At 43.3% G+C, this 15,752-nt stretch overlaps 1 protein-coding gene across 1 annotated transcript; it reads left to right on the forward strand.

The window, feature by feature from the left end:
• The first annotated feature begins 8,056 nt into the window (after positions 1–8,056).
• On the forward strand, positions 8,057–9,119 carry LOC123068639 (chlorophyll a-b binding protein of LHCII type 1). The gene has a single exon (XM_044491253.1). It carries the CDS (start codon positions 8,158–8,160, stop codon positions 8,956–8,958), a length of 801 nt encoding a protein of 266 aa, XP_044347188.1. The 5' UTR covers positions 8,057–8,157; the 3' UTR covers positions 8,959–9,119.
• Positions 9,120–15,752: the final 6,633 nt, after the last annotated feature.

Genomic DNA, 15,752 nt, shown 5'->3' on the forward strand with positions numbered 1-15,752 from the left:
CCCCAAAGACACAACAATTGTTCATTGATCTCTTAGCCGTGTGCGGTTCCCCCCTCCACCATAATCCTCGATAATATTGTAGCGGTGCTTAGGCGAAGCCCTGCGACAGTAGAACATCAAGATCGTCACCACGCCATCGTGCTGACGGAACTCTTCTCCGACATTCTGCTGGATCGGAAACCGGGGATCGTCATCGAGCTGAACGTGTGCTAGAACTCGGAGGTGCCGTAGTTTCGGTGCTTGATCGGTCGGGCCGTGAAGACGTACGACTACATCAACCGCGTTATTATAACGCTTCCGCTTTCGGTCTACGAGGGTACGTGGACAACACTCTCCCCTCTCGTTGCTATGCATCACCATGATCTTGTGTGTGTGTAGAATTTTTTTGAAATTACTGCGTTCCCCAACAGTAGTATCATAGATTGCTTCATTTATTAGCTCATAGACTCATTTCGTCTCAGGAAACGCTATGTTACAGTAACATATTATGTTACCACAAACACTTCTTTCCTCATTAAATACTTGCCACATAAGCAAAATTGTCTTGGGATGTGTTAAGTTACTATCTAAGTTACCCCCACTATGGCTAGCCTTATAGCGAGTATTGCATATGTCTCCCACCTGAGGGACCACCCCCCACCCCCCTCCCGGCGACCCATTTTTCGTGCTTTTATTCGTTCTCTCGAATTCAATTAAGACCCTACGTGAACATGGTATAAACATTCTTTGTGTGCATGTTGAACATTTTTTCAAATACATGATTTTTATCAAACATATATTTTGACATCAACTTTTTTTCATATACACCAAGAACATTGTTATATACATATTTATTGTTTTTCACATACAAGATTAATATTTTTGAAACCTTATTTTTTTATGTCTACCTTTTTCCATACACATTGTAATGCATTTTTTGTATACATCGGGAATATTTTTATGTGCATGTTCAACATTTTCAAAATACATGATTAACATTTATTAAACCATATATATGTTTGATGTCTAGTTTTTTCCATATACATATTTTTTTGCATACATTAGGAATATTTTTTATATTCATGTTAATATTTTTCATATACATGATTAACATTTTTTTTCATATACATGTTTTGATGTCTACTTATTGTCATACACATTAGAAACATTTTTATACATGTTTTATATTTTTCTAATGAGCGATTAACATTTTTAAAATTAGTAAGTAAAGTGACTTCATAATAGTTATTTTAGAAATATTCCAAAATATAAGGAAAAGTAAAAAAGTAAATCAAAAAAATGAAAGAAAATATGGGAAAAGGGGGATGAAAAAAAGAGCGTGGAAGGCTTGTGGTTTGCGCTGGGCCGTCCCATTCTGGCGCCTGTTGAGGCGAGACGTGCTACTATCTCGCGTTAGGCGAGACATAGTCGCACCATTAACCAGACGGGTCGAGCAGGGCATGTGTGGCCTTTATGGAACATGACCCGCGAGCCTTTCTGGCCAAATTATTTTGGAAAATAAAGAAAAATACATAAAAATCTAAAAAAGTATAGTTTGCTACTAATCGGTTGTGTCGTGCTTGCCACAAGCGCCTCGCCTAAGCGGACGAGCATGACACACAATGTGTTGCAGCCTAGGCATGGCCCTTTTAGTCCTATGTTGGGCCGAGCCTTTTACGTGTCGTGCGCGCGTGCTACCAGGCCAGCCTATGTTATTCGGCTTGGATGGCCACCTTTGGGTTCATAGTGTGGTTGTCTGGAAGTTGCATCACAAATGGTTGGGTGTTTTTTGCGTAAAACATCATGATTTCTCTCACTGCATATTACTAAGAAAGGAGCTACAAGCTTACAACATAATAGAAAAGAAAGAAAAAGAAAAGAAAAGAAAAGGTATAACAAAGAATTGATGTAGTGGAACGCGGAATTTCTAAAGATTACAATTTTTCTTCCTTTTTGCGCAGAGCTTGATTTCTTCTTGAACTTTCTTCTACAATTGTATAACCTCAGTTGAATACCTCTAAGAATTAAATCATTCCTTATCAACCACATAGCCCAAGCAATGAGAATGAAGATCTTCGGTGAAAGGAATTGCCATCATCCCCTTGAAATGCTTGACAATTTTTTAAATACTTCCATGAGGTGGATCCCAATGTGGGAAAATATAAGTCCAACGGTGGTTGGCAAATGGGCAGCCAACAAAGAGTTGTCTCTAGTTTTCAAAGTGTACATTCCATGCATGCCACAGGTGTAATCAAGAATGATTAATATTTTTCCTTTGCAACAATGCTCTAGTATTTAATCTATTATTTGCCAATAAGTAGAAGAAAACTTTGTGTTTCATATGGAAAAACCTTTTCTAAACCCATTCAGTTGCTTGGATGTGATTACAAGAACCAATTTGAGCCTTATATAATTTGGCAACATTGGAAGTGCATGGGCACCTAGGTAACTCCAAATATCTTTGCTGTCGGGATGAACAACCTGGTCTCTTCAAACTTTTAGTTGCATAAATGGAGCATACACCTCCTCACACAAGGGAAGATGAAACAACCTGCTAGGTGAATAGCTGACCCTATATCCCTAACATAGCAATTCTAGTTGATGTCAAATGAAAACATGTGAGACCAAGAGTTTACCAAAGAAACATCTCGCAAGGATCAGACCAAAACAAAGTGGAGGTACCTGAATTGTTATTAACTTCGCATGTTGTTTATAAACTGGAATAAGTTTTGTGCAGACTCTTCACCAAATTAATTGGTATCAAATAAAGTTGATGCAAAAATTTAGTTTACTATTTACCTATACATATATACTTCAATTGCGTACTTTACAACAAATATTAAGTGTAGAAAATGTACTTTTGACAAGTGGTACTTCACTTTATCCAACTGGATTAAGCCCTTTTCCATTGGGCACAACTCAAAAGACATGTTTGTTACAAATAGTGAGAGAGAAAGAGAATGAATAGTGAGCTGGTGCACTAATAGAAACTTGTCGTGAATGTCCACACTACCATATTGATTCGTTGAGAAAAATGTACTAAGTCTCATACGCCATTAGAGCTCATAGTCTTCATCCATTACGGGCGATAAAACACTGATAGCACCAAAGCATAGTTTCACACCCAACTCATTACATATCAAGAAGAAAATTATCACATTATTCAAAAGAAGCCTCCACAACATAGGCACAAGGCATGCAACATTGATCATCAACGAGTCATTCGCTCTACGGTTCAGGTGCTCACTCCCAACGCTTATACCGGTTTCGCCATGCCTCAACGTCATCGCCTTATGCATAAACTTGGCCTTACCACCCTTCAGGCTAGATCTGTCCTATTTCTTCCGCAACATGTCCATGAAAGAAGAAGAAGAAACAAACACCTAGAATAAACGCCCTCCAATGTCGATCCGTCACAAATTTATCAAAGATAACTTTGTTCCTAGTAGTCCAAATCCCTTGTGTAGGGGAACCAATCCAATCGCATATAATTTTTTCTAATTAAGATGGAACTAACGAGAACTCTTATTTGGAGAGTGTATGAAAAGCACACACTAATGCTATATCTTTGATTAAGATGCAACAAATTTTACTTATAGAAGAATGAATGAAATCACACTAATGTTCTAACTCCTTTTATCATGGTTTATTTATGTGTACTTACCTCATGAATAATATGAAGCACACATTGATGCTAAACTTGAAAGTTTGCCAGTCTAATGTCGATTATGATATTAATGTAACATGTGGTGTATGATTATATTTCTGACCAAACATTGTTTGTAATAATGTGTCACACTACATTAAGTTCTTCTCCACCATCCGCCCTATACCGATGCAAATCTATATATTTTATAGACAATCCCCACTAGGGAAAATCTAGACAATCCCCACTTACATTCTACGTTGAGGGAAAACTCGAAAGGTTAAAGCATTGTAGCCAAAATGCTCATAGTAAAGAGAGAGGAAATTTATTGTGATGACATATTTTATCTAGTCTAGATTGTGGAATTGTCATGATGCTCATGTCATGTTTTTATGTCGGCTTAAAGAATGTTTTACTGGCTCAACTAGAAGGTTTTGTCATGAAAGAAAGGTAACATAAGGCATGTTGTCTAAATAATTCATTTTATGAACTAAGTCAAATATTTATACAATGGTACCTTAAGTCTGGGGGAGAAAGTTCACTACATTATGTAGATGAAAACTCATTGGCTAAACCAAGAATTTTTCGTCTCCCAATAGTGACATATAACATCTTGGTGTTTTTGCATGCATTAAATGTATGGAGAATCACCGGGACATAAGTCCAAGAGGATTACAAGTCCTATTATGGTGGAATACATCGATGGAGCCCAAAAGGAACACATTGTGCATTAGTGCTCTATCTCAATTGCTCCTAATGTCGAGGGCAATAAAGTTGGACATTTAAGTGTTTGAGGAACCATTTAAACTGATCAGATAATGTCGGTTCCTTATGCTTCAGCTATCAGAAATGTCATGTATTAAAGTATCACCGCACCCTCTTATTTATGATCGGGATACTTGGTAAAAAATGTGTTTAACCTAGAATTAGACCACTGGAAAGCTGATATCAAGTTTTTGCAGTATATGCAAGGCAATAAAGATAACATGCTCAGTCATAACGAGTTTGATAACCTCAAATTTGTGGGTTAATCAGACATTGTTTTGGCCAGATGTGTAGATATTAGGACTTTCATGTAAAGTTACATGTACACCGTTGCATGAGGAGATTCGTCGAGGAGCTCATAAAGGAAAATCATGAAATAATCAATGATGCAAACGAATTCATGGCATGTTAAGAGGCTATCGGGAAAGTTGTATGTTAAAGGAATCTTATTCCCGAAATGGTAGTGGTACTGTGGTAGGCAACATACTTAAACAACTTATTTCGATCATGAACATGCAGTTCTCTATGTGAGTAACAACTAGTCAATTGGTATTGCCAGAACCACTGACATTATATCATTGTTGTGAAATATAGAGTTCATTATCAAACATACGATGTTTGATTTGTAAGTTTTTGAGGTTCCTCTAACTAAGGCTTAGCATTTACCCTTTTATGATAAGGTTGTCGGCATGGGTTAGGGAAGCTTTTAGATCCTGGAAATTTAGGACCATCAAATAAACCAACTCCCATAAAGTACTATGTATTCCATTTTGAGGTAGAATGATATACTATAAGTATTGAGGTTAAGTGGCACTTCATCTGTCATTGCAACACCTTACTTTGGTATATTATTTATATTGAGAGTGGCTTATGATGTTTGTTGACCTTACTATCAACGGAAGAATGTTGGAATTGATCTCATGTCGTTGTTAACCGAGAGAAAATATGGGAGACAAAGTCTCCTCCCCTAACGATTGTGCTCAGATCGGAGGCACCAATATCTTACTTTTGGTTTCCGTCTGTGGTCCACGTAGTGTCACATATAAAAGGAGGAGGTCATTCCCATCTAGGATGACTTGCGTACGTACGGGCCCCCGAACTCCTAACAATCGATCCTAAAAGTGCATTAACGGGGACTCACAAGACCGTCTCCACCGCGAGCCACCACTAGGCTATTCCAGCGGCTTCCTGCTGCCATCTACCCCGAGGCCCCAAGGTGCAGACATCATGGGGAATCCTCTATTAGTCCATGCCAATCACAGCTTGTCACTAATATTCCGCTTCAAAAGTTTTCTAGTTAAGAAATCAAGATCATGTTATTTCAACCTTATAGGGTTATGTCTAACAACACTTTCTCATGTTAAACATAGTTAGAATTAAATCTTGAAAGAGCTGCCACATAAAGCTTCAGCTAAAAGGAAGTCCATTTTCAACATATCTCTGTATATTGTATACACGAATATATGATCCGCTATAACCGTTTGTGAATAAATATTAAATCCTCTCTCCTCACCCCATATCCAAATAAAAGAAAGCGGTAAGTAATAAATTTTAATCGGAGAGAAGAATCAATGGATCCGCGACTAAATTCCTTTTACTTCTTGTATTTTTTACAATTTTTGTTAACCGAGGGATCAAAATTCCAAATCCACTCATGATGTACCCTAGAAATATCTTTTCTAATATTGGAATAGAAAGATATAGTAGAGAACAACTTGTTAGTAGTTAAGGACCAAGACACCACGTCAAGATTAGTACCTAGATTTAGGTTAAGAGATTCTGGGTAATCTCAGGCCACTGACCAGTCCACTAAGAATACAGACGATGCCAAAGGGAATATGAAATTGAAGTTGAAAAACATTAGGACCATTACATTCCTGAATTTGCCAAACACCATAAGGCGCATGATATTTCTCAACCAAAGGCACGCTGTCCTCCTAGGGGTCCTTCCAAAATCTCATCACTCCCCCTTTACGCGAAATACCTCATTCACTTTCAAACGATTTTTCTGAGCAGGAGAATCTTCAAACCAGGGTTTAACTCTAGCTAGGCACAATGTGCTTTCTGAAGTACATAAATTTAACAACATCTTGCCAAAGGTCATCATGATCATCTAATTTTCACCACCACTTACAGAGGAGCCTGATGTTTAGTTTCCCCGGATCTTTAACTCCCAAACCACCCTTAGCTTTAGATCTGCAAACTCCACCCCATTTAACAAAATGAATATCTTTTCCAAAATTCTCAATCACAATATTATTATTCATAAGAAACATGGACATATGATGCAAGGGCATATTGGATAAAACTAGCATTACTCAAGATAAGCGTACCTCCCATAGAAAGATTGTTCCCTTTCCAGGCTTCCAATTGCCAAAGCATCTTTTGTTCAAGGAACTCCTAATCAATGGATTTCAACAAAGAAAAACTTAGAGGGACCTAAAGATATTTCACCGGCGCGCGGGCATAATAGGCTGTGATCTCATTGTGAGCCCCAACAGTAAATATCTCACTTTTCAAGAAGTATATCTTCTTCATATATAGACAGGGACCTCCGAGATGATGTATCACCAGATCGTACAAAGTCATTTCACACTTATGTAACACAAGATTTTGGAATCATGGATTACAAACCTCCCGATGGAAAGCAACTCGTCAGATCTGTGCTCCAGCATTAAGCTAGGAGAATAAACTAGAATGTTGTACAAACCTTAGATTTTTTGCAGAGATGCATGGAAATTAGTTACAGATGGGCTCAGAATAGGGAGCACATCCTTATCAAACATAGCAAGCACAATTTCCATTTAAGATATACAGTTCAAAGTGGATCAGAAGAACATATATCAGATATGATGTACCCCTGACCTTGGACAAAACTCCTGAATACCACTTCTTTCTATACTTCCAAGCTTAAGTGCCAAAAAAATTCATATTCAAGTTCTATGCATCATGTACAAACCTTATTTTAGGGGCTGAAGAGGTGCATGGAAATCACCTACTAGAGGCTCAGAACACGCAGCCCTTTCTCTATACATTTATCTGTTGTGACTGGTTAACTGCTGTAACTGATGGCCATGGTTTATAGTCCCAACACTTGTGCTTGTTACAGAAGGATGGCAATGGCAGGTGCCTGAAGAAATGCCAACTCTTCACTTCCCTAAAAAAAAGAAAGAGTGTACGAGTAGACAGAGCAGCTCAATATCTAGGCAAGCTTGCAAAAAATGTCAAGTTGCAGTTAACCAGCTTGGGATTAGAACAACCGTCACTGTGAAAATTACATCGCCATCCCTTTCACGACACCTACGTTTTCCACAGCTTCTCACATCTGCCATCCCACGTGAACGAGCGCTACGTTTACGTCCGTCCCCAGTGGAATTATCAGCGACGAGCTGAGTGCCAAGTGGAGTGAGTAGCTGGACACGCCCGTGATCTGAAGAAATCCGACGAAAAACCCACGGCCACGAGAAAATCCACAGCACCCAATCGCCCAACCGCCACGGCGATCATGAGCCGCAGCCACAACTGAACTGTTCCTCCACCCTGAGGCCCCCGTTGCGCCACCTCGCCCGCGATATCCACCCCGCCAATGGCGTCCGAGCATCAGATTTTTCTGGCCCCCGCCGTCTCATCCCCTTCCCCTTCCTCCCGCCGGGTTAAATAGCCGCCTCCGCCGCTCCTCTCAAACCATCCCGCCATACACCACCACAGCCCCACTCGTAGAGAGCACGCGCACCGGACACGCACGAAGTCTCCTCGACCAGCGAGCAATGGCGACCACCGCGATGGCGCTCTCCCCCTCGTCCTTCGCCGGGAAGGCGGTGAAGGACCTGCCGTCGTCGGCGCTCTTCGGGGAGGCGCGCGTCACCATGCGCAAGACCGCGGCCAAGGCCAAGCCGGTGTCGTCCGGCAGCCCGTGGTACGGCTCCGACCGCGTGCTCTACCTCGGCCCGCTCTCCGGCGACCCCCCGAGCTACCTCACCGGTGAGTTCCCCGGCGACTACGGGTGGGACACCGCGGGGCTGTCGGCCGACCCCGAGACCTTCGCCAAGAACCGGGAGCTGGAGGTGATCCACTGCCGGTGGGCCATGTTGGGCGCTCTCGGCTGCGTCTTCCCCGAGCTGCTCGCCCGCAACGGCGTCAAGTTCGGCGAGGCCGTGTGGTTCAAGGCCGGCTCCCAGATCTTCAGCGAGGGCGGCCTCGACTACCTCGGCAACCCCAGCCTCGTCCACGCGCAGAGCATCCTTGCCATCTGGGCCTGCCAGGTCGTGCTCATGGGCGCCGTCGAGGGCTACCGCGTCGCCGGCGGCCCGCTCGGCGAGATCGTCGACCCGCTCTACCCCGGCGGCAGCTTCGACCCCCTGGGCCTCGCCGACGACCCCGAGGCGTTCGCGGAGCTCAAGGTGAAGGAGATCAAGAACGGCCGCCTCGCCATGTTCTCCATGTTCGGCTTCTTCGTGCAGGCCATCGTCACCGGCAAGGGCCCCCTCGAGAACCTCGCCGACCACCTCGCCGACCCCGTCAACAACAACGCCTGGGCCTTCGCCACCAACTTTGTGCCCGGCAAGTAAGCTGCTAGGTCTTGTAGCCACGATCGAGTGTCTAGAAACTGATCGACCGTGCACGTACGTACGTACGCGATGAAGCGTGCGCATGCATGCATGCACCTGGTTTCGTTTGTACAACCATGATGTAAAGTACGAAGGTTGAATGCAAAAGTCTGTTGCTAGAATTGGTGAGTGATGAGCAATCACCTGTGTTAATTGACCGGTAGCTGATCTTGCAATCGATCGGCTTTCAGTTTCTTAGATCAGTAATTGCTTATCATACAGTGGCTGCAGATCTTTACAGCAGTAAAAGTAGACGCGTTTGGCGAGAATTAAGTGAAACTTTTCGTCCAAGTGGAGAACAAAGTCTGTGAAAAGTAAAATGAGTGAACTCCTTTAACTTCAGTTTGGACAGACAAGAGGCGAAGATACGAACATTTACAGCACAAGTAAACGAAAAGTTATCCTGATCCTTGCGAGCACTGCCTGCAAGAACTGATCCACAACACAGATACACTTGTGTGAAAGCTGAAAATACTGTTAAGTAATCGACGGCAATCTGACGAACCTGTCCAGTAATGGCGAATCCATGGGCGAGAAGCTACGTCGCAAGCTAAAGCAGGCAGCAGAACTCTCAGGAACGTTGCCCACCCTAACAAGCAGCAGGAATCCTGAAGGAAAAGAGGCCCTTTCAGAAATGACAGAGTAAGCAGAGGTATAGATTTTAAGGCTTCAAGCCACAGAACTGAAGAAACTAGAAATGCATGGCCTAGAGAGTCACTGGAAGAAAATTAAATTAGCATGACAAGATTTTATGGGCTGCAAAGGTGTGATGCCAAGTCAGACAACACATTCAGTGGAGGTGCGGCGTAACGCTAAATTAGCAGTAGAGCAAAACAAATCAAAATTTCGAACGGCGCCACAATCTTGCTCCAGGGAACAAAATTAACTTGGCAAACACATTCAGTGGAGATGCTTCTGTTATTTGAACACCCAATATCCTCAGACATTCCTCCTTTTCCAAAAATTAACAAACAAAAAAAAAATCATCAGCCATGACTTGACACCTCCAGCGAAGCTCTGTGCAAAACAAAGCCGCTCCACCTCCTGCCTCTGTCTTCCAGCGCTGCTCCACAAACGATGCTCCCAAGAGAGAAACGATACCGCAGAACCGCCATCGTCCGATCTGGAAGACCAGATCCTAGGGTTACCCCCGGAGCAGCACAAGTGGGTTGACAACAGTTATACGACGATGCCTTCATCAAGGTAACAACGCAGAACATCGCCATCGCCAGCCCTCGGCTCGGTTTTCACTGGCAACTATGTCTTCCTGACTAGCAGCCGGGACTAGATGACGGATCTTGAGATCTGACCATCCAGCATCAGGCCAACCACCTCTGACGAAGGAGATGGCCACCACTGCCAGCTGCACCGGCCAGATCAGATCTGACTGGATGTGCTGCCGACAAGTCCACCAGGTCATCCACGCCGCCGCCGCCGATACGACGCCTGATGGCGTGCCGCCGCCGACCGTAGCCACCGCCCTTCCAGGTACAGGGCTGCGCCGCGCTTGCAGCTGCCGCCGTCCGAGGCAGGTCCGGCCACCATGTCGCCGCTTGCCGCAGCCATCGCTGCCGTGCCGCATAGATTGGATCGGCCGCGCCACCACACGTTTAGAGGCCCCGCACCACCCCTAAGACGCGAGAGAGGGAGTTCCCCGCCACCGCCGTCGGTTTCCGGGCTTAGCCCGGCAGCATCCTTCGGCGGTGGCGGAAGGAGGGGAATAGGTAGATCGCGCCCCCGGCGGCTGGGGTTTGGGCGCCACCCGAGTCGCCCTAGCGGGGGCGTGAGAGCCAAAAATGGGAGATATTTTCACTTCCCAGCCTCTGCACCAACTAGGAATGCATACAACCATTTTAGTATGAGTACCAAAATAAACATGGTCCTCAGATTAAAAAAATGAATATCAAGATATTTCTTGATGAGTGGTTTGACTAGACACTAAGTTTGATCCTCAATAAATGGAGGAAACCCTCTATGCATCATCTGTCAATTCCAGGAATTGGATCCGGGTCCTTAGGCTGTAAAACCGCATGTAGTATTTGGGACAACACATAATAAATCGCTAGGCCCGGATGGGTTTACAGTTGTGTCTTACTAGCTGGGGTGCTTGATATTTCCAGATTTAATTATGGCATGGTAACACTAGTCCCTAAAACCAAAGATGGAAATCAAAAGTCAGAAATATAGACCTATTTGTTTATTAAATGTAATCTTTAAAATCTTCACAAAAGTTTTGATGAATAGATTGAATGGGTTGCTGGGAAGTGATATCTCCAATACAAACTGCGTTTGTAAAGGTTAGAATATATTATAGAGGGGATTCTTATTTTGCATGAAGCTCTGAATAATATCCATAAAAAAAGCAGAGTGCACTGCTATTTAAGGTGGATTTCCAGAAAGCATATGATAAAGTCAACGGACATTTGTCTTACAAATGCTTTAGATGCAAGGCTTTCTAGACAAATGGATTGACTAGATCATGCATACCATTAGTGGAGGAAAAATCTGTGAAGGTTAATGAAAACTTAGGACCCTATTTACCCACACACAATGGGTTGAGACAGGGTGACTCCTTGTCTCTTCTTATTTTTTTACCTAGCTGCTGATGCTCTAGCTATGCTAATGGATAAAGCTAGAGCAAATGGCTTGGTTAGGGGGGTGTTGGAGGAAAATACTGTGTATGGAATTAAATGTTGCAATACGTAGATGACACAATCTTCATGTTGCAAGATGATTATAATAGTGCACATAATCTAAATGTATACTCTGCCTATTAGAACAAATGTCAGGAATGAAAATTAACTTCATTAAAGTGAGTTGTTTTTATTTGGAGATGTTGCTAATAAAGTTGATAATTTTGCTCAATTTTTACTTGTCCTATAGGGTCATTGCCAATGAAATATTTGGGGTTACCTCTAGATAAAAAAGAATTAGAAATAAAGATTGGAAACCCCATGAAGGGAAAATGGAAAGTAAATGTAGCAATTGGCAAGGGAAATCAACAGCTAGTGCTGGGAGAGTGACAGTGATACAGTCCTCTCTAACTGGTATACCATACTCTATCATGTCCTTCTATGGACTTCATGTTGGTGTTAATAAGAGAATGTATTTTTCCAGAGCTAGATTACTATGGCAAGAAGAAGAGGACAAGAAAAAAAATAGGGGACTCACAATTTTGGTCTGAATTGATCTCACAATTTTGTTCCTTGCTCTATGTAAATTAGTTATTGGTAATGGAAGAGATGTGAGGTTCTGGGAAGATTGGTGGATAGGAGACAAAGCTGTAAAAGACAAATTTCCTAGACTTTACAACTTATGCTTTGATAAAAATAAATCAGTAGCTGACATGCTAGAAAAAGGACTTGATTCGGTTTCCTTCGGGGAATTTTATATGGAGACTCTTGAGAAAGGAGAGTTGTGCTAATGTAGTATTGAATCAGAATAGAGACATAATTAAATGCTCTTTAAACAAGAATGGAATATACATTGTTAATTCTTATTACAGATACTTGATTGAAAATGGGGTGAAATACCGAGAGCGGACGTTTGGCTCCCGGGAGCCATAGAGGCCTTTTTTTGAAAACAAATCAAATTCAATTTTTCTGGTTTCAAAAAAATATGAAAACAATTTGTGCAAGTAAACAAATATGTTATGTCTATGTGTGTAAAATTTTAGAATGAAAAACATTGAAATGTGACCTGTACAAAAAAGACAAACTCATGGCCTTAGAGGATTAATAGTATCATGTGTTAAAAAGCCCCAATTTTGTCTTTTTTGCACAGCCCTCATTTCAACTTAATTTGGCCTGAAAATTTATACACATATATGTTATGCCTTCATGTATATGTGTGTATTTTTTCAGAATTTTTTGAAATGTAGAAAATAGGAAATTCGACAAAATTCAATTTTTTTAAAACCGAGCTGCATGGAGCTCGGCCTCCAAAGACAATATCCGGTGAAATACCCACATAACTTTATGTGGAAAACTAAAATGCCCCCCAGAGTAAAAGTTTTGGTTGGCTGTTTTGTTTGGCTACTACTGATAAATATCATCTTGAGCAGAGATAACTTGCTGAGAAGGGGCTGGATGGGGGTGGGGGAATGCCCATTCTGTTCATGATGAAAGCATTGATCATTTGTTTTTTTAGATGTTCTATTACTAAGATACTTTGGAATATCATGAAATGTACTTTTGATTTGCAAGATATCCTTTATAATGTGAATGACCTGTTTAATCTTTGGACCAAAAACTTTTACAAAAGAGAGAGAAACCTGGTAATAGTAGGTACCTCTACCATCTTTTGGACAATCTGGAAGCTGAGAAATTGTGTTGTGTTTGATAATAACAAGGTTTCTGATCCTTGCACTCTTGTGAATCTCATCATCAAAATGCTTCATGAATGGCTTGTTTTGCAGATAAACCCAGAAAACAAAAAGCTAATGGTTTTTTTTAGAAAAGGAGGAGGACCTTCGGCCTCTGCATCTAGACGATGCATGCAGCCACTTTATTAATTATTCACACAAGACCTTACAAGTCATACGACAGTAAGACTAAAGCCACCGTCTAGGCAACATCTATCGCTACTCCTATCCAATTGATGAAGGGATGCTGATAGTCTGGGCCTAATACCAAACAGACCTCACAACCAAACCTAACATCTAAGACCCGAGGTCCCAACCAGGACACCTGCTGGGTATGGGACACCCACCAGTCCGACGCACTCCTCAACCAGGACGCCTGCCGGGTATGAGGCCGCCGCAGCCACCTGCCACCAATCCATCCTCAGTGTTGTACTGCTGCATCTACCTTGCCCGGTCTAGCTGTCGTTGATGCCACCACGACGCCAGACAACGCCACCATCCTGTGCTCGTCCATCATCACACGCCCACCGGTGAGACCCCGCTGCTCCATGCCGCTGAGACCCGCTGTTGTCGACGTGCCAGATGCCACGGTGCTCCTCCTTCGCGAACACCACCTGCTGCCACTGGTCCTATCCCTTCCGCCAGAGTCCTCTCCCGAACACCCAAGCCTCCCCAGACGGCGCCTTCATGAAGGGTATGACGCACAAGTCATCGCCGTCGTCCAATCACGCGGATTTTGGACTTTCCTCCGGGGGGGTCAGGAGACCGAATTAACTACATGGCACCACACACCAACTTCTCCCAGCCAAACGGCGCCCCCATGGAGGTAAGGACACCGAGCGCCGCCGCCGCCGCATCCGCAAGGGATAACAGGAATTAACCTTGGGTCGGAGAAGAGGGGGTGGAGAGAAGGGATCTCGCCGATGCCTCCAGGGAGGGAAGTAGCGCCTGCAGGCGGTGTCACCGACGTGGATGGCCAAGCCACCAAAGGATTTCTCCCGGACCTGACTTACACCACCGTGCCTAGCCACCATCAGCCCGGTGAAGATCACCGACGCGAGATCCGGCGGGAAGTGGATCAGATGGAGAACTTCAGATCTGATGCTAGGAGAACCGCCGGAGCAGACCGCTGGCCGCAATGAACTGTGCCTACCGTCGCCGCCGACGCCAGCACCAACAACGAACGAGGCCCGCCCAGGTCCATCGTCCCTACAGGCCCGCAGATGCCAGATCTGGATCCTGCATGGGCCAGGCTCACCGGACGTCGCCTCGGAGCCCCATGGCCGGCCGGTAGCCACCGTAGGGTGGAAAGATGTTGACGAGCCACCGCCTCGCTGCCGAAGGCGCCGCTGCTCCGGGGAAGACCACCGTGGGCCAAAGCCCAGATCGCACCCTCTCCCAGGGTGAGACGGCCCCGCCGCCCACTACAAGAAATATGTCAACTTATGACCTTCTGTCAGTGACCCTCGAAGAATTGGTCATAAATTTATGACCATTTTAGACCAATTGGTCAAAAGCTGTTCAGGGGGCTCCAAACCCTAAACCATTGCGACCATTTTGGTCAGAAAGGTCGTAATTTCCTTACACGAAATGGTCACAAAGCAAACAGTGCTAGTCCGCTGCCTTATTTCTAGTTGTTAATGACCAATATAGATGGTCATAGCCTTGTAGATTGTGGTGGGTTGTGATGACTAGGCGCCATCTCATCAGTTTTGCCTATGTGTCATGTCCATGTGGCAGTTTTTGCCCTAGGTTGTGAAGCAACCTATATTTCTATCATTCCCAAAATTCCCAAAAAAATCTCATAAATTATTTGGGGCATATCTTCATTAAATATGTAAAAATCCTTCCTTGCCTAGTTCAAAACTAATTCAAGAATATTCATTTTCCTATTCTGTTCACAACAACACTTTATGAAGGAAGTGCTATTTATATATTCTTGATTGCCCTCGGAATTTTTGGGCACTCTTTTCTATCCAAATCATTACCGCATGACAAAATTCAGCTCCATTTGCCTAGCAAATCTTCCTCGGCAAATTTCCAAAGTTTTTGTCCACCTAGAAGCATTGTGAAGGAAGTACCTTTTTTGTATCTCTAAATGACATGAAATTTATACAGTTCCTTTATATGCCTAAATTATCACCCTCTTCCAAATTGCAGCTCAGTCAAGTCATCTATGTGAGCCCAGGTTCAATTTATATTTTATGGCCAAATTGGCACGTTGCAAAGCAAGTGTTATATAGACCCCTCCTATTACCCTCAAACTTTTCGGGCACTCTTCCATACCCAAATCATTGCCACATGATAATATTCAGCTCAATTTTCCTAGTAAATCTTTCTCGAGAAATTTCCAAAGTTTCTACCTCGAGAGAAGCTTTGTGAAGTAAGTACT

This window comes from Triticum aestivum, chromosome 1A, assembly GCF_018294505.1.
Source record: "Triticum aestivum cultivar Chinese Spring chromosome 1A, IWGSC CS RefSeq v2.1, whole genome shotgun sequence".
In the NCBI taxonomy this organism is placed as follows: domain Eukaryota; kingdom Viridiplantae; phylum Streptophyta; class Magnoliopsida; order Poales; family Poaceae; genus Triticum; species Triticum aestivum.

What these genes read in the sequence shown, in the direction of transcription:
- LOC123068639 (XM_044491253.1), top strand. Translation starts at nt 8,158, where the DNA reads ATGGCGACCACCGCGATGGCGCTCTCCCCCTCGTCCTTCGCCGGGAAG.